At 36.1% G+C, this 27,990-nt stretch overlaps 1 protein-coding gene across 1 annotated transcript in view; it reads left to right on the forward strand.

The window, feature by feature from the left end:
• dnm1b (dynamin 1b) overlaps positions 1–27,990 on the forward strand; it is a 63,693-nt gene that overhangs the window by 25,045 nt on the left and 10,658 nt on the right. The window contains exons 10-20 of the mRNA XM_073839594.1: positions 111–249; positions 1,766–1,852; positions 2,269–2,339; positions 2,948–2,999; positions 6,114–6,125; positions 9,473–9,586; positions 25,029–25,138; positions 25,595–25,706; positions 27,045–27,056; positions 27,355–27,528; positions 27,649–27,890. Coding sequence (XP_073695695.1) covers positions 111–249; positions 1,766–1,852; positions 2,269–2,339; positions 2,948–2,999; positions 6,114–6,125; positions 9,473–9,586; positions 25,029–25,138; positions 25,595–25,706; positions 27,045–27,056; positions 27,355–27,528; positions 27,649–27,890 — 1,125 coding nt within the window. The remainder of the gene's footprint in view (positions 1–110; positions 250–1,765; positions 1,853–2,268; positions 2,340–2,947; positions 3,000–6,113; positions 6,126–9,472; positions 9,587–25,028; positions 25,139–25,594; positions 25,707–27,044; positions 27,057–27,354; positions 27,529–27,648; positions 27,891–27,990) is intronic.

The following is a 27,990-nucleotide window of genomic DNA, read 5'->3' on the forward strand; positions in this document are numbered from 1 at the left end:
ACAATGAGAAACATGGCATGAAATATGAACTTCAATGACAAAGAGATCAGTAACTGTAAAGCACATCATTTAGATCTTTGACTGCTCTGTTCATCTCTTTTACTTGTTAGGACCGGTCTGTTTACTCCAGACATGGCTTTCGAGACTATTGTTAAACGGCAGATAGCAAAGATCAAAGAGCCGTGTCAGAAATGTGTGGACCTTGTCATCACCGAGCTGGTCAATACGGTCAGGCAGTGCACCAAGAAGGTAAAACTCCATGTCTGTACAGCATACAGCTTCATATACACTACCATTCAAAGGTTTGGGGTCAGGAGATTTTTTTATACTTTTATTCTGCAAGGATGCATTACATTGATTAGTAGTGATAGTAAAGATATGTATAATGTTTAAAGATGTTTCTATTTTTAATCAATGTTGAAAATGAATCTATTACAGAAGGTTCAAACATTCACTGATGCTCCAGAAGGAAAAAACGATGCATTGAGAGCCAGGGGTGTAAACTTTTGAACTGAATGTTACATTTTTTTATTTTGCCTAAATATCATATTTTTTTCATCTAGTACTGCCCTTCAGAAGCTACAGAAGATACTTACATTTGTCCCAGAAGACAAAATAAGTTACATTTACACTGATATTCATATTCAAAGGCTCTTAATGCATCGTGTTTCCTTCTGGAGCATCAGTGAGTGTCCTCAGTTGTCCTCAGTGTGAAAAGATGGATCTCAAAATCATACAGTCATTGTTGGAAAGGGTTCAAATACACAAAATACTAAAAAACCACAGAACAACTATCACTAAAAAAAAAAACACAGCTTTGGATCATTCAGGTAACAACAGTATTAAGAATCAAGTGTAAACATTTGTAAACTTTTGAACAGGGTTTTTATAAATTCAACTATTATTTTCTCTTGTGGGCTATATGTAAACATCTTTTATGTGAAATATCGTGTTCAGGTCAGTACTAAATAAAAAATAACATGCATTTTATATGATTCCTCTTATTTTCCTCTTATGTCAAATAATTAACATATTGCAGATCCTGCAAGGTGTATGTAAACTTTTGACTTCAACCTTATATCTATATATATAATCCACTTTAGTGTGAATTTTATAAGAACATGTACAGGTCATATTTAACCCCCAAATAAAAATTTGTATTATTTTATTAATTAATTTAATTTTAATAAAGACAATATTTTTCACTGAAGAAAATGAATTCTTGGTTTGAATTATGGCATTATTTTGATTCACACACACACAAAAAAAATCTCAAAAAAGTATACATTGTTTAAATAGTAAAATAATGCATTTCGTTTATGCTTTATTTATGTAAATATATATATTTTTTATTTATTTCATTTTTGCATTATATCAGTCAGTGTGTACAGACAAAATTTCTCTCATTACTCTTAATTCAAAAATAAAACATCAAGACCCATTATAATAATGAGGGAATGGGTTGGGGGATGGTTGTTAATTGTCAGCAAAATAATGCAAAACTATTTTCCAGCAATTAAATGATTATTTTTTTTACATTAGGCTTCATTATGTTTATTCATATTCGAATTTCTTGTTTTAATGTAATTTTGGGGGTAAATATTATCCAGACATGTTTTTCCGTGAGCTTCATTCTTAAACTGATAATTACTGAAATCCCTTGTCCATTTGCTTGCGGTAATAAGATTTGCTTGAACAATAAGCCCTGATTATTGTCTCAGTGGTTGTAGCTGATCCAATATGTGAGTTTTTTTTTGGGGGACAGCTGGCTCAGTACCCCATGCTTAGAGAGGAAATGGAGAGGATTGTCACCCAGCACATCCGTGATCGAGAGAGTCGCACTAAGACTCAGGTACAGCCCGTCTACCACATGTCTGACAACCCTTTACTTATACAAACACATGTGGTAAAACCAAGCTATCCACCTTATTCTTAAAGTGAAAGTAAGACTTTGGGCGAGACTTCCTGTTTATTAGCCAATATAAGAAAATTAATGAGAAGAATAACAACGTGCAGTAAACTGTAAAACTGTTTGCACTACAAACCAGTATGTTCATAATTAAGATAACTCATTAAAATAATATGGTAAGACACTCATTTGCAAAAAAACAAGCTGTTTTGTACAGCTAAAAATAGCTGGATGTGGTTAAGACCAGTAATCAGTCCCATAAAATTTACAAATTGTCGTGCCCACTCTTACGACAAAAATAAGGTGGTTAGCTTCAACTGAAAAATAAGTAGTGACATGTATGCTTTTCTTGCCATCAGGTCATGTTGCTAATTGACATCGAGTTAGCCTACATGAACACCAATCATGAGGATTTCATCGGCTTTGCAAAGTAAGAACATTATTAACTAACATTATTTACTAACATTATTTGTCACTTAAAAACACAAACAGTTCATCAGGTTGAAGAGGTCGTCAGGTTCGTAGAAACTAATGCTGAATATGTCATTCAATGAATGCTTTCTGAAGAGCAGTTGAGTGGTTTAAAGAGCCGTCATTAAATGAGCTGAGGCTGAGAGCCTTGTTCAAAGATGCAGGGATGATAGACAGGGACGATGTCCCCTGTGATCTCAAGATATTCACAGTAGATCTACAGGCTGATTCATTAAGATTTTATAAGTGTGACTGTACAGTCATTTTGGAGTTTAAAAATTGTCTGTTCACCATACTTTAACTTTAGTTAAAGTGTTACGAAGTTAAAGTGCTCCTATTAAGCCATTTCAAATTTCACCTTTAAGCAGTGTGTAATGTAGCAGTATGTGAATAAAAACAATCTGCAAAGTTGTGAAGTTTAAAGTGAACGATAAATAGTTATTGTCTCCCAAAAAAAAGAATCGAACAGTATAAACGAATCGTCACTTGTGGCTATTAGATTTCTATAGGTTCCAATCATTCTGTGCTCTTTATAGGAAATTTCTTTTTTTCTGTTTATTGCTTTAGTGCCCAGCAGAGGAGCAGTCAGATGAATAAGAAAAAGGCTGCTGGCAATCAGGTAAGCACAAGTTATAATGAACAGATGCTGCATCTGCATTCATCACACTGCCTAGACAGATGTTTGCTGCCTCACTCAAACATTACTTATGTAGGAGCAGCAGACGCAGGTCTATAATTGGACACTGCATCACTCAGTGTCTGTCATTTTATGAGATTTTAATTATTGAGAACAGTGATGGGTGTTGTTTTGTAAAATGCTCTTTAAAGTAAGAAATAATTAGTAAGAGCTTGGTGAAAAAAGTGTTTTTACTTGAGTAGGCTGCAAGAAGAAGGAGAACGAGTAGCAGTGTGATATCGCTGTATATCGACACGGCTGTGATTCAGCCAGTGGTAATCACAGCGTGCCAATATACAGCCATATAGCCCAGCTACTCGTGTGATATTGCGTTTATACAATAGTTCAACAGCACGAGTGTGTAAATACATAAGAAACAACAATGGAGTGTTTTTAAAAACCCTCTTTTGTGCAGAACTACTTCCGCTACAAATTTCAAATCACCATCATGACCACACACCATTTCTTATACTAGTACTATTATTTATATTACATATTATTTGTGAAATAAAAATATTTAACAAATAACAACAGCCATCATAAAAGTTTCTAGGCAATTCAGTCAAAAGTACAAAGGCAGCGCTCTAATATACAGTATTAAATTTACATAAAATATAATGTGATGAGAATTTGCCCTCAGCCAAAACTATTTGCCCTGGAACAAATAATAGATTAATGAATGGCTGTGAACACCCTGGAGCTCACATCTCTAAAAACATCGAAGCAAATTTTCAAATAGACGTTATCTTTATTAACAAATTGCATATTTGAAGTCTAAACAAGTACATTCTTGCCTAAAAAACTCTTAAAAATACATTCTATGACACAAAAACAGTACTATTTATAAAATTATAGTGGATTTGGGAGTCCGCCATGAAACTCGCTGTGAAAAATACCACAAGCGCAGTGATACAAACAGTAAAAAACGGTTGGGGTTCCGATATCACTAGAATATCGCACTATTGCAAATTAATTAGAGAATTACTTGATTAGGCTGCAAGAAGAAGGAGAACGAGTAGCAGTGCGATATCGCTGTATATCGACACGGCTGTAATTTGGCCGTTGGTAATCACAGCGTGCCAATATACAGCCATATCGCACAGCTACTCATGTGATATTGCATTTATACAACAGTTCAACAGCACAAGTGTGTAAATACATAAGAAACAACAATGGTGTATCTTTAAAAACCCTCTTTTGTGCAGAACTACTTTCTTCCGCCACTTATTCAAATCACCATCATGACCACACACCGTTTCTTATACTAATACTATTATTAAATACTACTATTATTTATATTACATATTATTTGTTAAATAAAAATATTTAATAAACAACAACAGCCATCATAAAAGTATATAGGCAATTCAGTCAAAAGTACAAAGGCAGCGCTCTGATATACAGCATTAAATTTACAGAAAATATAGTGTGGTAAGATTTTGCTCTCAGCCAAAACTATTTGCTCTGGAACAAATAATAGATTAATGAATGGCTGTGAAACCCCTGGAGCTCACATCTCTAAAAAAATTGAAGCATATTTTCAAATAGACTTTATTATCAAATATATTTTTATTAACAAATTGCATATTTGAAGTCTAAACAATTATATTCTCGCCTAAAAAACTCTTAAAACTACATTCTGTGACACAAAAACAGTACTATTTATAAAATTATAGTGGATTTGGGCATGACACTCGCTGTGAAAAATATCACAAGTGCAGTGATACAAACAATGAAATGGTTGGAGTTCCAATATCACTAGAATATCACACTTCTCTCAGCCAATCAGATTTGAAGACCATCAAAGAACTATGTATATATATATATATATATATATATATATATATATATATATATATATATATATATATATATATATTAGTGGTGGGCCGTTATCGGCGTTAACGTGCTGCGTTAACGTGAAACTCTTATCGCGCGATAAAAAAAATATCGCCGTTAATCTATTCTCAAATTTGGGTTGGGAGCTGGGTCTAAACTACGCAAGCTATGATGACTTTCACCTTGATAGTTTAACGCGGATGTATACCGAAGACTATAGAATATGGTCGCGCGTTTAAGTCTCCTCCGCCAAAACACAGACGGGATCGCGTCGTCCTCCATTCATAAAAACCGAATCTACTATAGCGAAATGCCACGTAAATTCGTAGTTTTTTGGATTCATAAATCAAATGTTGGTCAGTCACTTAATTCAAATCGCGATATGGACTAATGTATGTGAAACCTGAAATGCAAAAAGACCGTTTTAATATGAATCTGATATGTTCCGTTTGCCTAGCTGTATGCATTGCGGAGACGAGCTTTTACTACACGCATACTGAAACACACGTGACGCTCCCGGTAATTTTTGGCATTTTCATCTCACATGAACAGATAAACTCAATCTCCCAAACTGCTGTGAGTGTCACTTTTAACGTTTCATTTGAGAAAACTAGCATCATATCATACTGTATGACACAGAAACTTCACGGCAACCTGTCAAAATAAAAGTACGGTGTAACATGTAATGGGCTGGGTAGGTGTTGACGTTAAAAAAAACACAATCTAATAGGTAGAAAAAATAATTTCATTGTTAGTTAGTTAGTAAACACAAGTACATCTAATTGAACATAATTTATTTTCATCAACAAATTATCATAGAACAGCTTTATGAGCTTTATGATCCATTCTCAAAGACTTTAAGTCATTATTTGGGTAGCACACATATTCTGAATGCCTTCAGCAGAATTCAAATTAGCCATTTTAATCTAGATTAATCTAGATTAATTCCAAGATTTAATCTAGATTAATCTAGATTAAAAAAATTAATCTATGCCCACCTCTAATATATATATATTTGAATTATCTTATAGCATGTTAACTTTTTTTCAAAAAATATTATGTCTTGTGTTAATGCTGTTTACTAGTTACTGAACTCTTTCTGCTACTTTTGTATTCTGCTCATCTTGTCTATTCTCACTGCTGCCTTTTCCAGTTTATAATTACCTATCTTAAACCCTGTCTTTGCTTTGCTACTGTTGCTATGGCAACGCGCCTCAGGATGAGATAATGGTAAGTGTGCACTGACTGTGGCCTCTTGTGTGTGATTTTGTGTGTGTCTGCTAATGCACTTTGGCCTTTTAATATAAAATGAATTTGAAAAATAGCATTACATGTTGATTATCATGGTCCTCATTATGGTGTATTTGTTTAAAACAAAAGCACAAATAGCTTTTTATGATCATTAATTAATCCTGACCTTTTCCGATAAAGTTGAGTGCTTCCACACAATGCCGCCGCACTGAAGAAGCTGCTGTGAAACTAAATAAGGTTTCAAGTGGGAACCCATTGCACTCATGAGAGATGTAGCTCATCTGCTAGAGACATGACGTTGATGGGTTCGTTCTCAGAGAACAAATGTACTGAACAAATATAGTACACCTTAAATGCACTCTAGGTTACTTTGGGTAAAAAGAAGACTTCCTGATGTAATAAAAGTAAAGCCTGAAAGGGAACACCAATCAATTACAGTAGAAAATTCAGACAAATGGATTTTTTACATTTATGCCTAAAAGTAAAGTGCCTTAAAAACATACCAAATGCTAAGAAATTCTGAAATTCATGTAGATTTCTAAGCTATTTTATTTAGATTGTAATGCTGATAATAATATTTGTCATCTTTATGTTTAATAATCAACTTTTGTCTATAAAAGCCCCTTTCCACCACTGAAAAAATTAAAAAAAGGTTATTGCATCTTTTTGCGTCTGGTATGAAAAAAGGTCTCAGCTTTAAAATGTTTTCATTTTTTTAAGAAATTCAAACGATAAATACCATTTCGTTGCTCTTTAATGTGTTTTGACAGATAGCTGTATTGCCTTATTAGATCAAAGACATATTAACTGATCGTCTTTTCTTCTTAACTTAAAGCTTAAAAAAAATGAATGAACATCAGAACGTATTTTATTTCAACCGCGGAAAGAAGTTTTTTTCAAGTTTAAGTCCACCGAAGTTAATCTACTCGCCTGTCTGATTTGTTTGTCAGACAAAATGGCGGATTCTGCGTTATGCAAGTTATCAAGTCAGAATTGCGTGATATAAACTCACAATTAGAAAAAATATGTTAGAATTGCTATCTCAGAATTCTGACTTTATTTCTTAGAATTGCAAGTTTATTTTTTTAGAATTGTGAGATAAAAACTTGCAATTATGAGTTATAAAGTCTATTTTGAGGGGAAAAAAGACTGATATGTTCTCAGAATTGAGAGTTTAAGTCTTGCAATTCTGACTTTAACTCGCAATTGAGTTAATATCACGCAATTCTGAGAAAAAAAGTCAGATTTGTGAGTTTATATAACGCAATTCTGACTTTAACTCGCAATTATGAGTTTATATCACACAATTTTGAGAGAAAAAGTCAGATTTGTGAGTTTATATCACGCAATTCTGACTTTAAAGCAACACTAAGTAACTTTTCCCTCAATGCTCCCTCTACAGGTTAGAAGCGGAATTGTCCATTACCGCTGTCGTAAATAATTTAGCCTACCGTCGTGTCACATGCACGTTATTTGTTTGAAAGGCTATCCAGGAGCGGCTTTGGAAATAACGATGTCCAGTGACAAGGTAGAGTATGTTGTATGACTTTATAAAAGTGTGAAAACCTTTTGTGAAGCCTGCCGTGAAGCAAGTCGCATTTGTAGTATCATTTGAACTACAAAACCGCGACCCGACGACCCAAACTTACATAGTGCTGTTATGGCTGATAGAGGGTCGCAAAGCGAATACGAAAGTGCCGTTTCACCCTGTTATGAGTTGATGAACCACTGACATGAGTTTGGAAACATTATTTTAAGGTAAAAAAAAGTTACTTAGTGTTGCTTTAACTCGCAATTATGAGTTTATATCACACAATTTGAAGAGAAAAAGTCAGATTTGTGAGTTTATATCACGCAATTCTGACTTTAACTCGCAATTATAAATTTATATCACAATTTTGAGAGAAAAAGTCAGATTTGTGAGTTTATATCACGCAATTCTGACTTTAACTCACAATTATGAGTTTATATCACACAATTTTGAGTCAGAATTGTCATAGAATTGCGAGTTTATGTTTTGCAATTCTGACTTTATAACTCGCAGTTGTGAGTTTATTTCAAGCAGTTTCAATAGTTTATATCTCACAATTCTAAGAAAAAAGTCAGAATTGCAGGATGTCAACTTGCAATTGCGAGAAAAAAGTCAGAATTGTGAGATAATCTTTTTTTATTTTTATTTTATTCATGGATGGAAAAGTGCTTCCATAATTATCTGATATGTATATGATATACACTTTATTTTACAGTCCTGTTCCTAATGTACATACTATGTACTTATTATAGCTATTACAATAAGTATGTAATAACTAGGTACTAACCCTGAAGATGTATACATCACATGAAAGCTCAATAAATAAGCTTTCTATTGATATATGGTTGGTTAGGATAGGACAATATTTGGCCGAGATACATCTATTTGAAAATCTGGAATCTGAGGGTGCAAAAAAATCAAAATACTAAGAAAATCACCTTTAAAGTTCTCCAAATTAAGTTCTTAACAATGCATATTACTAATCAAAAATTACATTTTGATATATTTATAGTAGGAATTTTACAAAAAATCTTCATGGAACATGATCTTTACTTAATTTCCTAATGATTTTTGGCATAAAAGAAAAATCAATAATTTTGACCCATACCATGTATTTTTGGCTATTGCTACAAATATACCCCAGCGACTTAAGACTGGCTTTGTGGTCCAGGGTCACATATTACCAGAACTTTCTTTGGTAGGTACACTGTAAGTAAAATGAAGTTCAAACGACTTTTCTGTATAAATGTTTTTTTTGTTTGTTTTTTTTTTACAAAATCTTACTCCTTCCCAAATTGTTTTTAAACTGTAAAGTTTAAACTGACTAGTGGTGCCAGGCCTTTGGACCCCACTGTATTTGCAATGTTCTTTTCATTTGTTCTTCTGTGAAATCCCACAATCATGTACACATCATTTTCAATTTATTACATTGGGTTCCGGAATACTTGATTCTGATTGGTCATTTACAGCATTCTGCATTCAGATTTTGCATTGCGACCACTAAACTGCATAATTGGTCATTGTCACAACTGATTTCCTGCATAGCAGTGCAATTTCATATCTCTAAAACTGTTTTGCCAGACCCAACTAATTTAAGCATCTTTGGACTTGTCTTTTCTACTTAATTTGACACTTTACAAAGTTATTAAAATGCAATATCTGGCAACACTGCTCTCATATCATTCCTCTTTATTCTCACACTAATTTCTTGTCCATTTATTTATATATTTGATAAGCATAACAAAGTCTGACGGCACATCATTCCCTACATCCCACATGTTTGCCTTTGTTCTAGGTGATCAGAAAGGGTTGGCTGACCATCAATAATATTGGCATCATGAAAGGAGGAGCGAAGGAATATTGGTTTGTTCTGACCGCCGAGAATATGTCATGGTACAAAGACGATGAGGTGAGTCCCCTCCGTTTCTTCTTGGTTGCTTTTCATTTAGCAATGCTTTTATCTGAAGCAACTCAGAGTCACCCTGGAGCGGCCTTGTTTTCTTTTCATACACTCTGGGCTCTGTATTTTAGTATTATTTCCACCAAAAGTAAGGCTATATTTAGGCTGTTTTACAATAAAAGCATCTTATCCTACTAGTAACCCATGCAGTAAATGCACCGCAACACTAGATCCAAGAAAAGAGAATTGAGACGGATGAGGTCATACAGTATAAATGAGTGAATTAGTTCTGTTTCTTATTTCCGTAATGACCGGGCATTTTGCCGTCTTAGCGGTCTGATCAAGCGCAGGTGTTACGGTACCGTCGTGACCCCCCACCCCACCCCCACTGTCAGTCCAGACTGGAGGCATGAGGAGAAGCAGACCAGGGGCTGGTGGGAGGGCTGCTCTGGGGGTTGGGAAGGTGGCATATGGTTTTCATTACCATACATACCAGATTTTGGTCCAACACTTCCCAAAAGCCCTCGCTCTAGTTAGTTTAAGCATGCAGAGAAAGTCCTTTTAAAACAAAGGAGTTCCAAGTCAAAAAACTTACTGTTTTAGGAAAAAAAAAAAGCATTTTGTATATAATTGTTTTTCATTTAATCTCCTTGTTTTTAAAAACCACAGTTATTTCCCACCCATGCCAAAACAAATTCCTTGTGGTCCAAGTGGATGAAATAAGACTCCAAACAATGACAATTATATACAGAGAAAAGTCTTTTATTTTCTATCAAATCAACATTTCATTTTCCATCAAGTAATTTTTTTTCTTCTTCTTTCTTTCTTTCTTTCTTTCTTTCTTTCTTTCTTTCTTTCTTTCTTTCTTTCTTTCTTTCTATTGTTTTATATATAACACCAATTTAATATAGACATATACATAAATGTGAGATATAAACTCACAATTTTTACTTTTTTCTCAGAATTGCGAGTTTATATCTTACAATGTGTATAAAGTAGTAATAAAATATTTATAACTCTTAGTATTATTTAGAATGAAAATCATACATGTACATACATGTGTGTGTGTGTGTATATATATATATATATATATATATAGACAGACATAGATAGATAAATGATAGACAGATAGATGTACATAGAGAGAGATATATGTGAATATGAAGAGTTTATTTGCAAACACGTTTTTTTTAATTTTCAAAAATCATGTTTTTTATTATGTTATGTTTTTATTGTGTTTTATTGTGTTAGTTCTGTATTTTTCGTTATTTTAACTCAATCAAAATAACTCAGCATTTAATTGTGATTAATTGGTATTCACAATGAAAAAACATAATTATAAGTTATCTGTTTTTCTAATATATATATATATATATATATATATATATATATATATATATATATATATATATATATAACAAAGAGAGAGAGAGAGATTTTTTTACATTTCAGAAAAAGGAAAAAAGGAAAAACCGTAATAGATTTTTCTGCAGAGGACGTTTCTGAGTGTCTCCAGGGAAAGCTTTGTCAGATTTCTCTAACTTAGCTGTGTAATCTGCTTCCCCAAAGACAACTGAATACACAGACATTACTTAACACATGAAGGCATGCATATTTCCATGGGTAGACGTACAGGGACATGACTGTTGATGAACACAACTAGTTGATGTGTGTGCACCCCCCACACAGCCTAACCAATGTGCAGACTACTGTACAATCTCTACGCCCTGAACAGGTAGTCTGAACACTGGGAAAGCGGCGCAGGCATGACGTGTTGCGAAGAGATGAGACGAGTCCAACAACACTAAGAAATAAATATGTACAAAACATTACAGATCATGACATACACCATGTACATACACACATTAAATCGTGCAACTGAACATAATTTTGGGTGAATACCACCACACCCTTTCACACAAGCAAATGTTCCATGTTCCGAATATTTTTTGGAAGTGAGCGTGGAAAAAACGAAAAGGACGTTGTTTTTTATTGACTGCTGATTACGATTTTGAAAATGCTGTATTACAGCAGGCCGTTTGTTGCGGTAATATCACATCTGTTATTTCAAATTCCTTCAGTTTGCCTAGCTGTTTGATCATATCTCTTTAGCCCATTGTCCAGTCTTAACCTCAAACTTTCAGATCTGTTTCTACCATACACAAATGATAAATACTTCAAAAGGACATGAAATACCTCAATGTCTGTGCGTCTGTGCCAATCGGATTTGGCATTAGATGGTCCGATTGTCCTCCGAAAACCTTCATCCATCCTTTTCTCCATCTCTGTCTCTTTTTCTCTGGCTCTGTTCAGCTGGACGTCCGAGTGTGTGAGATGTCAAAAGAGTGGTAGGTGAGTGGGGGAGGAGGAGGAGAGGAGGGTCCTTTAAAACCTCTGAGTGTTTGATGGTGGTATGAGAAGGCGAAGAATGTGGGTGGCAAGAAGCTTTGGGTTTCCTGGCCCTTTCACCCCCGTCGACTCTTAAATTTCATCTCGGATCTACATTAAAGTCTTTGAAAGCATATATACGAAATGATAAGATATGCAGAAATTAGTTTGTACGACATGGCGTCTTTCAAATGTGGATTTTTCATAATCGACGTGGCAGACTTTTGACTCCTGGAAGAGCAGAAAAGAGAGAGAGGGAGAGAAGGAGGTGGAGCTCTTTTCCTTTTTTTCCCCCCGCCTTAAGTTTATGTTTCTTTTCTCGTTAAACAGGAAGTGAGAGGTCAGAGGTCACCAAAGAGTAAGACGAGGAAAGCTGGTACTGATGAAGACCTGTCAGACTCAACGTTTGCTTTGAGATGTATTTCTGACATCTGTGTGTGTTTATGTGTGTGTGTGTGTGTGTGTGTAGGTGTGTGTGTGTGTAGGTGTGGGTGGTGTTGCTGACTGAGTTTCTTGGCATGGAGACGGAATTGTAATATCTCCAGATGTGTAGTCCTGCGGTCTGTACCTCTCTTCAAGCTGCTATTTATTCTGAAGCTCACTTCCTCTGTTCGTACTGGATAAAGGGCTCTTTATACTGGCTGACGGCCCCCCTAACGATCACACATATTCGAGTTTTAAAACATGCCTGTAGACGAGGTGCTTCAGAAGTTAGTTCACATCAGGGCTGAAGTTTATGCTCACCGCAGAATGTTCCTCTGACATGCAGGAGGGTTTTTATTAAATGTGGAGACGGTGACAGAGTTGTGACCTATAAACAAGAGGCATTAATCATCCTCACACCGTTTGATCTGTCCTTGGGGTCAGGGGCCTCCTTTACATTGGTTTTTGTGGATGTTAATCTCTGAAGCTGGCAGTTTGGATGGAAAGTTTATTGTCATAAGATGACACCGTCTGCTCGGTCAGCGGTTCTGAAGCCTTGTGTTTGAAAATCAGTCTGAATTTCTGAGGTTCTTAAAGGGATGTTCTGGGTTCAAGATGGGGTCAGCTCAATTGACAGCATCTTTGGCAAGCTGGTGATTACCACAGACCATCATTTAGGCTCGTTCATTAGTTTGTAAAAACAAGCAAATTTGTGTTCACAGCAACGCAGTTACAATTTGTATAAGTATGATTCATCATTATATGTGTTAACCTACCTAATCTCATTATGATAACATACCTGTTTTTGTGAGACACTGAATATTTACCAATAAGTACATATCAATGTCGTTTCTAACAGAAATGGACACTAGAGGCGGTAAAACACTTGTAATCGTTTTCATGCACAGTTATGATTACAGCTTCATATGTTCACTTTCCGGACATAACAAGCTTGGCGCAGAATTGGTTTTAGGTTGAGGAATCTTTGGGAACGAATCCTGTGAAAAACTAGCCTGGCGAGCCAGACTTACATCAAGATGTTTAGTCTGGAAACTCTCCATAGACGCGGCTTACTCCGAGGGGCGGGATAAACGGTTGTCTCTCAAAATCCCTATGCACGCAATAGGATAGCGCTTCAACCAATCAGAGCAACGAAGGACTCCCGTATAGCAACTGACATCGGCCGCTTCGAATGTCCCCCTGGTCGCCTTTGCCAAGTTGCATGGCCTTAAGTCCAAATTTTGTAGCCTCCTTTACCTGGTCCTCTATAAGCGCTATCAATGGTGAAACAACAATCACAAGCGGGTTGTGGCTGAGTCCCATGCGTTTTCCCACCAGCGGAGCTAATTGGTATATTAAGCTTTTTCCGTATCCAGTCGGCAAAACTCCAAACACATCTTCCTTTTTTAAAAATGACTTAAGTGCCGTTCTTTGCTCGTTTCTTAAAGAAAAACTTAACTCCAAGTCCTCCAGAGTCGCGGCCAAAGCCGATTCGAAAGACCGCTGTTCGACAGCTGCAGCCGCCATTCTTTGTTTTTCAAGTGGCAGCCGTCGCAACTCTGTCGTCATATGTTAAGCCCGCCCCGCCTACTCTATACGCGTTGTGATTAGCCTGACCCAATTTGGGTTTTTGCAGCTAGAAGGTCTATTGAGAGTGTCTAGACCCACCTGGCTGCAAAATAATTTTTGCTGCCGCTAGGGTGCGTCTAGATTTCTAGGCTAGTGAAAAACATGTCTCATGATAAAAGAGCTGAAAGATCGGAAAACAAGCTAAAATGTCATGTTTGTGATTGCGTTTTACGTCACATTCGATTTTGTTCATACTATCAGGTAGGTTTAGGTGTAGTTTCGTGGAAAAAAAAAACACTCTTTTAGCGGCAGTGTTCATTTCTGTTGGAAAATGCAGTGATATGTACTTATTGGTCTTGTGAAAACGTCTCGCGAAAACGTCTCACGAAAACGTTCCCACAGGTAAGTTTTGGTCATGAGACCAGGTTGGTGTTAACATGAGACTAATGTAATAAAATGACTTACTTTCTTCGGTCTTGATAGTCTTGTTCAGTTTAAAGTTAGTTAAACCTAGTATTTTTCTCACACTGTGTGTGCGGTTAGCAATTTACATATAGACCGATCAACCTGCCTCCATTAATATTATTTCTTATTAATTCTTAAGTGAATTTAGGTGTCAAAACATTAATGTACAGCATAAAAATAGATATTAATATAAGTAATTTGTTCTCAACCAAGGTGCTGGGAACCACCAGAAGGCCTCTCAAACTTCCATTGGCGACGCAAGATGACTTAAATTGATTTTGATTTATAATATTATTATTATTATTATTATTAATCAGTGTTGGGAAGTTACTTTAGGCAATGTAATAGGTTACCTATGACAAGTTACTCTATTTAAAATGTAATAAGTATAGTCTAATTGTTTCTTTTCTTTATTACTTTAAGTAATCTAACTGAATTACATTTGGTTACTTTTTGACTGCTTTTCTAAATTTCTAACGAATGTTTTCAACTGTTAATCATTTTGAAACATTTAAACCAGGCAAGGTTAAAGGGTTACTTCACCCCAAAATGAAAATTTTGTCATTAATTACTTACCCCCATGTCGTTCCAAACCCGTAAAAGCTTTGTTTGTCTTCGGAACACAATTTAAGATATTTTGGTGGTTGTTACTGTCCCATTGACTGCCAGGTAAATTCCACTGTCAAGGCCCAGAAAAGTAAGAAGGACGTCATCAAAATAGTCCATCTGCTATTAGTGGTTCAACCATAATTTTACGAAGCTACGAGAATACTTTTTGTATGGAAAGAAAACAAAAATAACGACTTTATTCAACAATTCGTCTCCTCCGCGCCACCATATTTTCCATATAGTGGACTTCAATGGGATCCAAAGGGTTAAAGGTCCAAATTCCAGTTTCAGTGCAGCTTCAAAGGATTGTACACGATCCCAGCCGAGGAAAAAAGGTCTGTTCTAGAATTTTTCTAAAAAACAAATTAGTGGTTTAACCGCTTTTTAACCACTAATCCTTGTCTTGCACTAGCTCGACCTCACGCATTATGTAGTTAAGTTGGAAAGGTCACGTTTGATATACCAACCCAGTGTTTACAAAGCAAACCTGCAAATAATGCCCTTTACAAAAAAAGGTAAAACAACAATGTTGAATGATATTGAAGTTTGATGAGAAAATGATATGGAATTTTTCGCTGGGATTGTGTCGAGCCCTTTGACCTGTTGGCCACCATTGAAGTCCACTATATGAAGAAAAATCCTGGAATGTTTTTTTCGACTGAAAAAAGAAAGACATGGACACCTTTGATGACTTGGGGTGAGCAAATTATCAGGAAATTTTTATTCTGGAAGTGAACTAATCCTTTAAATGAATCATAGCCTTACAGACAACTTGTTCATTTAAAGTTTGGTGACCATTTGCCAAACATGTCTAATAATTATTCACTAAAAAAGCAAATACATCAGTTCTGTTCCTGAATTTTACATACACAGGCATCTTCTGTGATTTTATGAGACTGTGCCATGTGATTCAACGTTTTTGTTTCCCCAGACTTGGGAGTCTCTCTAAAGTCTGTTATTTCTGGATAGCGTGCAGTGGAGGAAAATTATCATAAATTACAGGGTAAATTATTGAACCATAGAATATGAATACTGGTCTAAGAGAGGCACTGCCTTCTTTTTCAGTTTTTTGTGGGGTAACTAGGACCAGTTGAGAGTAGATTCAATGAAGAAAAGAGATGAGGAATGGGAATTTAGCACTTAGCACCTTGCATGTAACTGCTAGCAGTATTGGAGACTTTACTTTGAAACTGTAACTTACCAAGCTACAAGTTACTGATAATTGAAAATGGTTATAATAGAGTACAGTTTCCATTTTAAACAAAAGTGATTTGCATCAAGCGACTAAGAACAAGTTTCTACTATTACAGCTACTACGAAGCTATTTAAAGGAACAAGTGTGGAAGAACTTGACTGGTCTACAAAAAGCCAAATCCTAATCCCAGCTAAACACCTCTGGTGTGACTTTAAATCAAAGTCCTTTTAAGACAAGTCATGTCACTCGGCGGCCATCTTTGAAACGCCTCTCGGGCATACAAGTGCAGCTCCTATCTCTTTGAATGGGGAAACATCAAATTCTCCAAAACTGTTTGCCAAACTTATGATTAAATTTCATATTTGAAATCTCCAAAGAAATCCAACAAGAACTGCCTCATAAATATAGTTCCTTGTGCTTTAATAGCGTAAAAAAAAACGCTTATTTTTCCGGCTAGATGAGCCAGTGCGCATGCGCAGTACTGAACGCACGTCTGGCGCCGACTGTTTCTATAGCAACCGGAACTTCTCACGGTAGCTACAGTGACGCGCTGACTTTACTAATCAACGATTGGCTCTTTCACTAAGAAGGCGGAGCTTCGCGGCCATGATGACCGTTGCATTTTTCCCCATTCAAAACTACACGAGTGACATGTCTTTGGTATTCTATAGTCTTTGCTTTAAATGCAGACCTTGAGCCAAAAACTCATCACCAAACTCCAATGACTTGTAGGTATGTGTCACGGTGCATGTAGCAAGGCGCAACATGAAGTTGAAGCAAATGCAAAGTCTTTAATAATAATCCACAGGCAGGTCAATTCACAAACAGCCAACGGAGGTGTTTAGCTGGGATTAGGACTTGGCTTTATGCAGAGCAGTCAAGTTCTTCCACACTGACTGTAGAGAATTTTGGTTAGCTCAAAGAATTTAAGATGATCAATATATGTGTGTATATGTATGAGACTGTTCCTCTCATCACATATACACTGCAAACTCCACCAGGTCTTACGACCAATGAATAGGATGAAATGAGTTATTTAAAACATACATTTCAGTCAGGGAAAGTAGTTCAACTCACAGGAAATCGTGTATAATAATCGTCATTAAATATACGCAATTTCCAGTTTCTGATCAGTAACAGTAATAACGATATCGACTGGTTTCTTTGTCCAGCAAATTATTCAGCGATACCCATTACTCTGACGTTGGCCCGTCGTCACGGCAACGCGTTTTTACTAACCAGAACGGAGTTAAAACAATTGAACAGAATAGGGCTTAAGGTAGCAATATGAGATCGAACAGTTTAAGTGACTTTGTAATGTAAGCATTCAGCACAGAGAATCATTATATGTGAATATATGGTTGTTTATTAAACTATTCTACTTACAAACGATCGCACATAGACAAACGTACATAAAACACAAATAGACAGAAAACGCGTGAGAGAGAGAGAGTAAGAGAGAGAGAGAGAGAGAGAATTGAATTTTACAAAAACTTTAATACACTTTTCAAGAATTAAATTACAATCATAAACATTTATCAATCAGATCATAAAGTTCACAAAAAGAAAAATACTACTTCATTTTCAAACAGACAACACAGGGCACTATTGCAACACCAAATATTAACAAAAGTATCGAGATCATCAACAAATTTATAATAATTAAAATCAATCAAGATTCTTGCCTGTACCATATTAAAAAGAAGTTCAACTACATTTTGTTCTACATTATCTTCAATTTTTTTCTTTCTACTCAGATAAATTGCTAGTTTAGCCTTACCTATGATAAAATTCAACAACTGACAATGAAATCTTTTCTCTCTAGCATATTTAAAACCAAAAATAAACAATTCCACAGAAAAGGTTTCACCACATCTTTCAAAAATATTGCTTAATGACAAAAATAGAGGTTTTAACCTGTAACACTTTGCAAAAGCATGGAAGACAGTTTCTCTTTCATTACAAAAAGGACATTTGTCACTACTTTCAGGGTTTATAACAGATACAAAGGAATTAACCGCAATGGCTCCATAAAGGATTTTCCATTGCAAATCTCCAGTTTTCATTATCAATGGTGGTTTATAGAGTGACCTCCACTGAGGTTTTATATCTGCACTCAAATTGAAAAAGGTACGCCACGGGGTGTCAACTTTCCCATCCAACATCTTTTTGTTAAAACTAAGCACACAGTATTTATATAATTTTTTTCCAACACAGGATAAAAAATCAATATACACAGTGCAAGACTCCAAAAAAACTCCAGAAAAATTTTCCACATTCACAGCAAAGACTAAATTTGGAAAAGGATCCACTGGGTTGGGTTCGATAAGCCCATCTCGGAACCTAGACAACAGAGTTAACTCAGTTGGTTCAAGTGTAGATTTCCATTTTGATAAAAGCTTTGTGATGATGCGAACAGACTTGAAGCCCAACTTTTGAGCAATTGTACCATTGTTCGTTAAGTCACGGCCTGTTTCCTTCAATAAAAGGCCCAAGGTTAGGATCTTGCTATCAATAAGGGCTTTATTAAGTCCTGGAAATAAACCATTTCTTTCACGAGGAAAAGATTTTTGTCCAATCCTAGACCTTTGAACTTGTGTAGAATGACATGAGCAACAGCACACCACTTCACATCAGAAGAACTAACCAACAGTTTCTGAATACGCTGAAGCCGAAAAGTTGCCACTCTGCTCTGCAGATGTACCAAACCTTGACCCCCTTCTTCTTTAGATAGAAAGAGCAAACTTTGAGGAATCCAATGTATATTGTCCCAAAAAAAATCAACTAAGATGGCTTGAACTTTCTTCAACAAAAGAGAGGGGGGATCAATACATGCAAATTTATGCCATAAAGAGGACGCAACCAAGTTATTAATTATTAGGATACGACCCCTATACGACATTGCTGGAGTCAGAAATTTCCATCTTTCTAAGCGTCCTTTAATTTTTTCTACAACATTTTCCCAATTCATTTGTAAGGTAGAATCGTCTCCCAAAAAAACACCTAAGTATTTAAGACCTGTTCTTCCCCAAAAAAGACCTTCTGGTAACTTTGGCTTTCCTCTCAACCATTTACCTAATAAAAGAGTTTCACTTTTTCCCCAGTTTACATTTGCAGATGATAACTTCTTAAAATGGGATAATATCTTCGATAATTTTTCAATGTCATCTTGATCATTAATCATTATGAGGACATCATCAGCATAGGCTGATAAAATAAAATTATCTTTGCAATTTGGCAAACATACACCTTTTAACTGAACTCTAAATTGCTGTAAAAGGGGCTCAATTGCTAAGGAATAAAGCATTCCAGATAATGAGCATCCCTGTCGAACACCTCTATTCACTTTAAAAGGAGCACATAAACCACCATTGATTTTAATAAGACTCTCAATATCACAATAAAGAACCTTTATAAGATCTATAAACTTTGGGCAAAAGCCGAATGATTTTAAAACTTTCCAAAGGTAACAATGTTCCACACGGTCAAAAGCTTTTTCTTGGTCTAAAGAGATTAAGCCACAATCCAAATTAAGCATCTTGGAGACCTCTAACATATCACGAACCAACGAAATATTATCAATTATCGTTCTGCCAGGGACACAATAAGTTTGATCAGAATGGATGACATTATCCATTACTTCTGCTAATCGAGTTGCCAGAATTTTGGAGAGCAGTTTATAATCACTACAAAGCAGAGATATGGGACGCCAGCATCTTATATCAGTGAGGTCGCCTTTCTTAGGCAAGAGGGTTAATACTGCTCTCCGGCAGCTTAGAGGAAGCCGGCCCTCAGCCAGGCTTTCATTTAACACCTCTAACACATCCTCTTCCAGGACAGCCCAGAAAGTCTTATACCACTCAATTGGTAGACCATCAACTCCTGGAGCTTTTCCTGACTCCATTCCTTGAAGTGCTTTAGACAACTCAGCTCTTCCAAGAGCACCTGAGATCTTTGCATTGTCTTCTTCTGATAATTGAGGTAGATCATCAAAAAAGGCATCCTCCCTCTCATATTCTGCTCCGAGTTCATTCGTGTACAGTTTTTCATAAAAACTGATTGCTCTCTTTCTAATTTCTTTGGGATTAGACAAAAGCTTACCAGACTCCGAACGTAGAGCATGGATAACTCTGCTCTGTCCATTTTTCCTTTCCAAGCCGAAAAAGAAACTGGAGGGAGCATCCATATGATTTAATTTTTGGAATCGTGATCTGACCAAAGCTCCTTGTGTTTTAACCTGCAGTAAATCATTCAGCTGTGTCTTCTTTTTTGCTAGAATATCAAAATAGTTTTGGGTTCTAGTTGATTCAGCCAATTCTTGTAATTTTAGGATATCAGCCTCCAAGATACTTACATTTAAAAAGGTCTCAGCAGTGATATTAAGAGTATATTGTGTACAAAATTGCTTTATTTGGACTTTTCCATAGTCCCACCATTGCCTTACAGAGTTAAAAGTTTCCTTCTTTGTCTTAAAATCATCCCAAAAAATTTTAAACATTTTTTGAAAATATTTATCATTTAATAAATTAGCATTTAATTGCCAATAGGCACTCTTTGGTTTAATTGAATTAACGAACACATGACACTGTACCATACAATGGTCAGAGAAACCTAATGGAGTGATTAAACATTTTTTAATGATGTTGCAGTGATGATTAAAAATATAAAACCTATCTAGCCTAGCTAAAGAAATCGTATTGTCACGAACATGTGTCCAAGTATACTGTCTTTGGGTTCCTTCTAAATGCCTCCACACATCACATAACTCATAGGTTTTAACAAGTTGAATAAGGCCTTTGCGAGAAGGTGCGTGCGGTTCGATGTGATTTCTATCCAAGTTCGATACAGTACAATTGAAATCACCACCTAAAAAAAGATATTCTTCTCCATGACAGTTTTGTATAATAGAACTAAGTATGTCTAGAAAAGCCATTCTTTCAACAGCAGAGGTAGGGACGTATACACAAATCAGAACAAAAGTACACTTTTCAAAAGTAACCCTTACTTTCAAGAGTCTTCCTTTAATGACTTCGTCAATCTGATATGTATGGGGAGACATTTTTTTTGTAAAAAGGATAGCAACTCCTCCACTGAGTGAGGTATTATGACTCAAGATTGAGAGCCCACTCCACTCTACTGCCCATTCAGGGGCATTTCTAATGTCACTATGCGTCTCTTGTAGCATAGCAATATCTATTTTCTTTAGTTTAATTTCTTCAAACAAACCAGCTCTTTTTTTTATATCTCTCAATCCATTAACATTAATTGTTGCTATGTTTACCTCACAAATAATTAAAGAAAAAAAGAGAAAAATAAACAAAAACAGAGGTGAACACACATACTCTTTCATGGTTTTAAAGTTAGGTCTTTCCACTGTCAACATTGTTATCCTCTAATGAAAGCTTTCTCACAATTTTTTTCAACCGGTAAACCTCCTTGTTTGTGAACAAACCCTCAGACATAGAAAACCTGACCTTGTCAGCAAATTTTCTTGTGTCTGGGAAAAATTCAGCTACACACACACCTCTTCTATTTTTTGTTGCTCTTAAAAAGAGTTTAATATCCTCAACTTCATAGCCGCTGCTAGTAAAGTCACTTTGAGACAAACAAATGCTGGAATCAGAAGATTCACTGTCACTTTCTATGTCTTCATCAATATGTGTACTTCCAATGTCTATCTTTATGGCCTTTGCAATTTGAGGAGAATCAGTATTTTTCCTTTTATTTGGGACTTTGAAATGAATTTGCTCTGTTTCTGTCTCATTTTTATCCAGATGTTGATGAGACTGTGGCATATTAGACTCATCATCACCTACTTGCATTTCTGTCTGTACACTAGGATCATATGTTTCAGTGTTAACAAGATCATTTTTACCCGCCATAGTAACAGAGCCAACTTCCTGAGATTCTAAACTCACTCTCTCAGATACAACGTCTTCGATCCTCTTATCGGTATTCACGGTTTCACTCGCAGAAATTCCCGATGGTCCCGCTTTAACAGTCTCATTCACATTTTTCTCACTATCAACATTGACTTTGTTAGGACAAGAACGAATTAAATGTGTTGTTTCTCCACACCTAAAACACTTCATTTTCTCTGTTGTGACATAAATAATATAATCACAATCCTCTACTTTGAGGCGAAGTGACAAATCAATCTCTTCATCATCTTTTAAGATCATGAACAGATAGCGTCTAAAAGACACCACATGTTTCAACAACGGAGACTTGCATCCAACTGGAATCATCTTAATCGGTGATACAACTTTACCGTACCGTGACATAATATTAACTAGAGTTTCATCACTGACAAACGGAGGAACGTTCGATAGTAACACTTTCTTAGACGGCATAGAAAGCGGGAGTACCGGAGTAAAATTCTCACCCACAACAATGCCGGTTTCAACTAGCTCGTTAGCTTTTTCAACTGAACTAAGAAAGATTACTACGGCACTGTTCATTCTAGAGGCCGACAATACATGCTCATGCCCCACCATTTCACCTGCAGCCAAACAACATTCCTCTACGGTCACCGCGGACGCCACTTTCACTCCGTGACGCCGTGTGAGGGAACTTAAAGTTTGCGATCGCGGGGCCGCCATGCTGCCAATAGCAACAGCAGCACACACGGCCCAACTCAATAATAACAACACGAAAAACTCCAATTACTAAACTAATCCTACAAAGCAGAGAGAAAAAAAAGAAAGAAAAGTACTCACATTCACTTCTCACACTCAAGCCACTCAGCCTCACACACCTGTCCACTCGCACCGGAAACGGAAACGAGAGAGAGAGAGAGAGAGAGAGAGAGAGAGAGAGAGAGAGAGAGTAAGAGAGAGAGAGAGACAGAAAGTGAGTTTGCAAAGGGACAGGAATGAAACGGTTCTGAACATCCTGAAATCGTTTCTTTTATAAAACGCCTTAAACGCAGCTATCTACGTTTGTAGAAAGGACGGATACTTGCAAGCTTGTTGTTGTTGTGTATTGGTTCCGTACGTGTTCAGTTCAGAAAGTCCTTTCCAGTTCCTTGAGAGTATTGCAGGCCTCATCATCTCCTCCGCTAGGTGAGATCCCCCACCCCCCCCCCCCATGGATCTGGGGGGAGGTGCGGGTGACGTGTCCTTGTGTCCCGAAGGCAAGAGCAAGAAAATGAGAGAGATGAGGGAAGGTTTATAAACCTGTAGGTCGTTCACGCCCACAGTTGGACCTTGACCAATCCGGTTGATCTGAGTTTTGGAGGGAAGATTGAAAGTCTTTGTCTCTCACAATGGGGTTTCGCATGTGGAAGCTGATTGGTTGTTTGGCCACAAAACTTTCAAAAGTTCAATAATACATATAAAGCAATGAGTTATTAAGATGCCACAAACATTAACATTTAGGGAATAATAAATGCTGCTCATAGACACCAAACATGATCTATGTATCTTCTCGTTTGACTGAGTGATTCTAAATGTGAGAGTCTTAGCATGCACAATAATTCACCTATTGCGGATTAATGTTTGAGGCCGACATACATAACAGAAACAACAATATAAGAAAAGGTAACACATTGATACGTGTACATTTCTATATAACTGTATGTGGGACTGCATGTCTGAATAAGGAAAGTCTATCTTTCCCTGCATTTCTGGTAGGAGTCTTATCTTGATGGTGGGGGGATGAGCTGGATAGTGAACAAAGGACTGGCTCATAGCACATAGGTGTTAATCATGGGGGAGAAGTCATTTAAGGAATATAACTAGTTATTTCATGTCTGATTGGCTCCATGCACTACACTGACTGAATCAATCATTTCTTTTTGAACCTTGCTTTATACACAGAGGCATTGTCATGTTAGAATAGAAAGGGTCCTGTCTAAACTGCTACTATAAAATTAGAAGCACACAATTCCCTAGAATATGATTATATGCTTAAACTTCAAGATTTGTACTCATGGAAATGACTACGGTAGTCAAACCTGTTCATTAGAAGGGGGTGTCCCAATACTTTTTGCAATATAGTGTATCTTGTTTATAAAAGCTAAAAAAAAAGTTAAGCTGGACTATCAGTGAAATTTATTCTGCTATAAATTTGAATATTGTTGATACTTTATAGTTTTTAAGTATAGCTCATATACAGATCATTTTGTGTTGATGCTGAAATGCATTCCTTTGGTGGTTTGTAAGTAGGTTACTCTTCTAATATGTGGATGGTTCACACTGTTAACATGCAAGTGTTTTCATCCTCACTCCCCCTCCTCCTCCTACACGCTTCATTGTGTCATCTCTCTGCTCTCACTTTTATATTCAATAGAAATAAGCATTAATCAGAATGTCAAATCAGCCTCTTTCTGTCCCCTTTAGGTATATGAGAAAAACACATACTTTAATCTCTAAGAGCTGAGTTTAATTCAGTTTATACAGGATTTCCATCTCCAGCTTGTGTGTTGCTGATTAAGTGTATGAGTCATAAAGCATGATAATCGGTGTACCATTGCAGGCTTCCAGCGTGCAGTCAATACTTACAAGTGCTTGTTGACCCTTTAGAGTTGTAGCTGATGGGGCTCACGTGTAAGCACTAGCGTTGTATAATTCTTCTGAATTTGTAATGTGTCTATACAGATTTATGCTAGATCATAATAGAGTGCTAGCTTAAACATTTAAGTATTGTATTCTGCTTTTGCCATATAGTTACAGTAAATACAGGTTCAGATCAGCGATTTTACTCCATGATAACTCTTCAGTCAGTCCCTGATCTGGTAATGTACTTTTTTGCTTTGCTTTGTTTTAATAACTTTTTAATTGTGCTTATTGTCCCCTGCAGGAGAAGGAGAAGAAGTACATGCTGCCATTGGACAACCTGAAGCTCAGAGATATAGAGAAGAGTTTCATGTCCAGCAAGCATGTGTTTGCTCTCTTTAACACTGAACAAAGGTTAGAGACAATATTTTACTCAATGCAGGGTTCTCAAAAAAAGACATTAATATACATAATTAAATATACACACGTTCAAAATGTGGGGTCAGTTTTGAACGAAATGCTCACAAAAGCTGCATTTATTTGATTAGAAATACAGTAAAAACATTATTGCTGTGAAATATTATTACAATTTAAAATAAATCTTTTCTATCTGAATATATTTTATAATGTATTCTTATGATGGCAAATCTGAATTTTCAGCTTCTTTATTTCAGTCTTCAGTGTCACATAATCCTTCAGAAGTCATTCTAATATGCTGATTAGGTGCATATATAATTAACACATATAATAAACATATATAATGCAAAAAATATAGTAATACATCACATATTACATTATTGTCTGGTCATTTTTATTTTGTAAGCACAATATGATTCATTGCTCATACATGTTGTTGGACTGTTGTCTCAGGAACGTGTATAAAGACTACAGGCAGCTTGAGTTGGCTTGCGACACCCAGGAGGAGGTGGACAGCTGGAAGGCATCCTTCCTCCGAGCTGGAGTTTACCCAGAGCGCATCACTGTACGTGAATGCTTCCACTGATCATCTCTCAGTCATATTAACTTATTAACTCATTCTTGTAACTATGTGAGCTTTTTTCCACCAAGTAAAACATAAAAAAGGTTACTACGATTTTTTATCTCGCAATTCTGACTTTTGAATTGTGTGATATAAACTCAATTGTGAGAAATAAAGTCAGAATTGCGAGATATAAACTCAAAATTCAGACTTTTTTTCTCAGAATTGCGTGATATAAACTCACGTTTGCGAGAAATAAAGTCATAATTGTGATATAAACTCATAACTCTAACTTTTTACTCAGAATTGCAAGATATAAACTCACTATTTTGACCTTTTTCTCAGAATTGTATGATTTAAACAAATAAAGTCAAAAATTGCAAGATATAAACGCGTAATTCTGACTTTTTTAGTCAGAATTGCGTGATATAAAGTCAATTGTGGGAAATAAAGTCAGAATTGCAAGATATAAACTCAAAATTCAGACTTTTTTTCTCAGAATTGGGTGATATAAACTCAATTGTGAGAAATAAAGTCAGAATTGCGAGATATAAACTCAAAATTCGGACTTTTTTCCTCAGAATTGCGTGATATAAAGTCAATTGTGAGAAATAAAGTCAGAATTGCGAGATATAAACTGAAAATTCTGACATTTTTCCTCAGAATTGTGTGATATAAACGCAATTGTGAGAAATAAAGTTAGAATTGCGAGACATAAACTCATAATTTTGACTTTTTTTCCCAGAATTGCGTGATATAAACTCAATTGTGAGAAATAAAGTCATAATTGCAAGATATAAAGTGCAAATTCTGACTTTTTTTTCTCAAAATTTGTGATATAAAGTCAATTGGGAGAAATAAAGTCAGAATTGTGTGATATAAACTTGCAATTATGAGTTATAAAGTTAGAATTGCCAGATATAAACTCATAATTCTGACTTTTTTTCTCAGAATTGTGATATATAAACTTGCTATTGCGAGTAATAAAGTCCAATTTTGAGGGGGGGAATGATATGTTCCCAGAATTGCGAGTTTATATCTCACAATTCTGACTTGACTTTATTTCTCAGAATTCTGAGTTTATATCAGGCAGTTCTGAGAAAAAAAAATCTGATTTGCAAGTTTATATCCTACAATTCTGACTTTATAACTCACAATTGCGAGTTTATATCACTATTCTGAGAATAAAAACTGACATGAAGTTTTTTATTTTTTTATTCAGTGCTGGAAACGGGCTTCCATATGTAACAACTACCACATATATAACCAAACATTAATGCAATTCCAACAAACATTAATAGCTTACTAACATAACTTGTGCTTTCTTTGCTACATCTGCAGGATAAAGAGAAGGTAAGATTTTCTCTGACAGATTTTGCTCTCCTTCAAGCATCTATAATATGCAAACATACTCCTCTGAATATCACTATGTGTTGTATTTAGCAATGCTTTGAAATGATGGTGTAAAACCCACCACTGGCTGGTTGAGGATGAAGATCAATACCTGGAAACTAATATTCAAATGAACTGTGATCTAGTGGTTGGATTACACATGATAGGATTTAATTTGCTTCATTATTCCACCTCAGTGTGCCCCTATTTTTTTAGTGCCATTAATATGCAAGTATTAATGTGTATTGCTGGTCCTCAGCAGAGTGATGCTAGTGAGGAGAACGGCTCAGATGGCTTCATGCACTCCATGGATCCTCAGCTTGAAAGGCAGGTGGAGACCATCAGGAACCTTGTGGATTCTTACATGGCCATTGTCAACAAGACTGTGCGGGACCTCATGCCCAAGACCATCATGCATCTCATGATCAACAACGTAAGCTGTTTTTTCCATGATGTTTTGATAAGTTAGGATCTCATTGATGCTTCTTAGATCTGCAGTTCCAGGAAAATGCTGCGAATGCTTAGTCTTCTTCCTTGCTTCCACTTCCCTTAGACTAAGGAATTCATCCATGCTGAGTTGCTGGCTAACTTGTACTCATGTGGAGACCAGAACTCCTTGATGGAGGAGTCAGCAGAACAGGCTCAGCACAGGGAGGAGATGCTGCGCATGTACCACGCTCTGAAAGAGGCCCTCAACATCATTGGGGACATCAGCACCACCACCGTCACCACTGCCATGCCCCCGCCGGTGGATGACTCCTGGCTCCAGGTGCAAGGAGGACCTTCAGGGCGCAGGTACTGTGTCATCATTTTAATCAATCAACATTTACACTTACATTTAAATTCAGATTCAGAATTTGAATGATATGGCCTTTTATTTGTTAGGTATTTCAAC

Source organism: Garra rufa, chromosome 5 (assembly GCF_049309525.1).
Source record: "Garra rufa chromosome 5, GarRuf1.0, whole genome shotgun sequence".
Taxonomy (NCBI): Eukaryota; Metazoa; Chordata; class Actinopteri; order Cypriniformes; family Cyprinidae; genus Garra; species Garra rufa.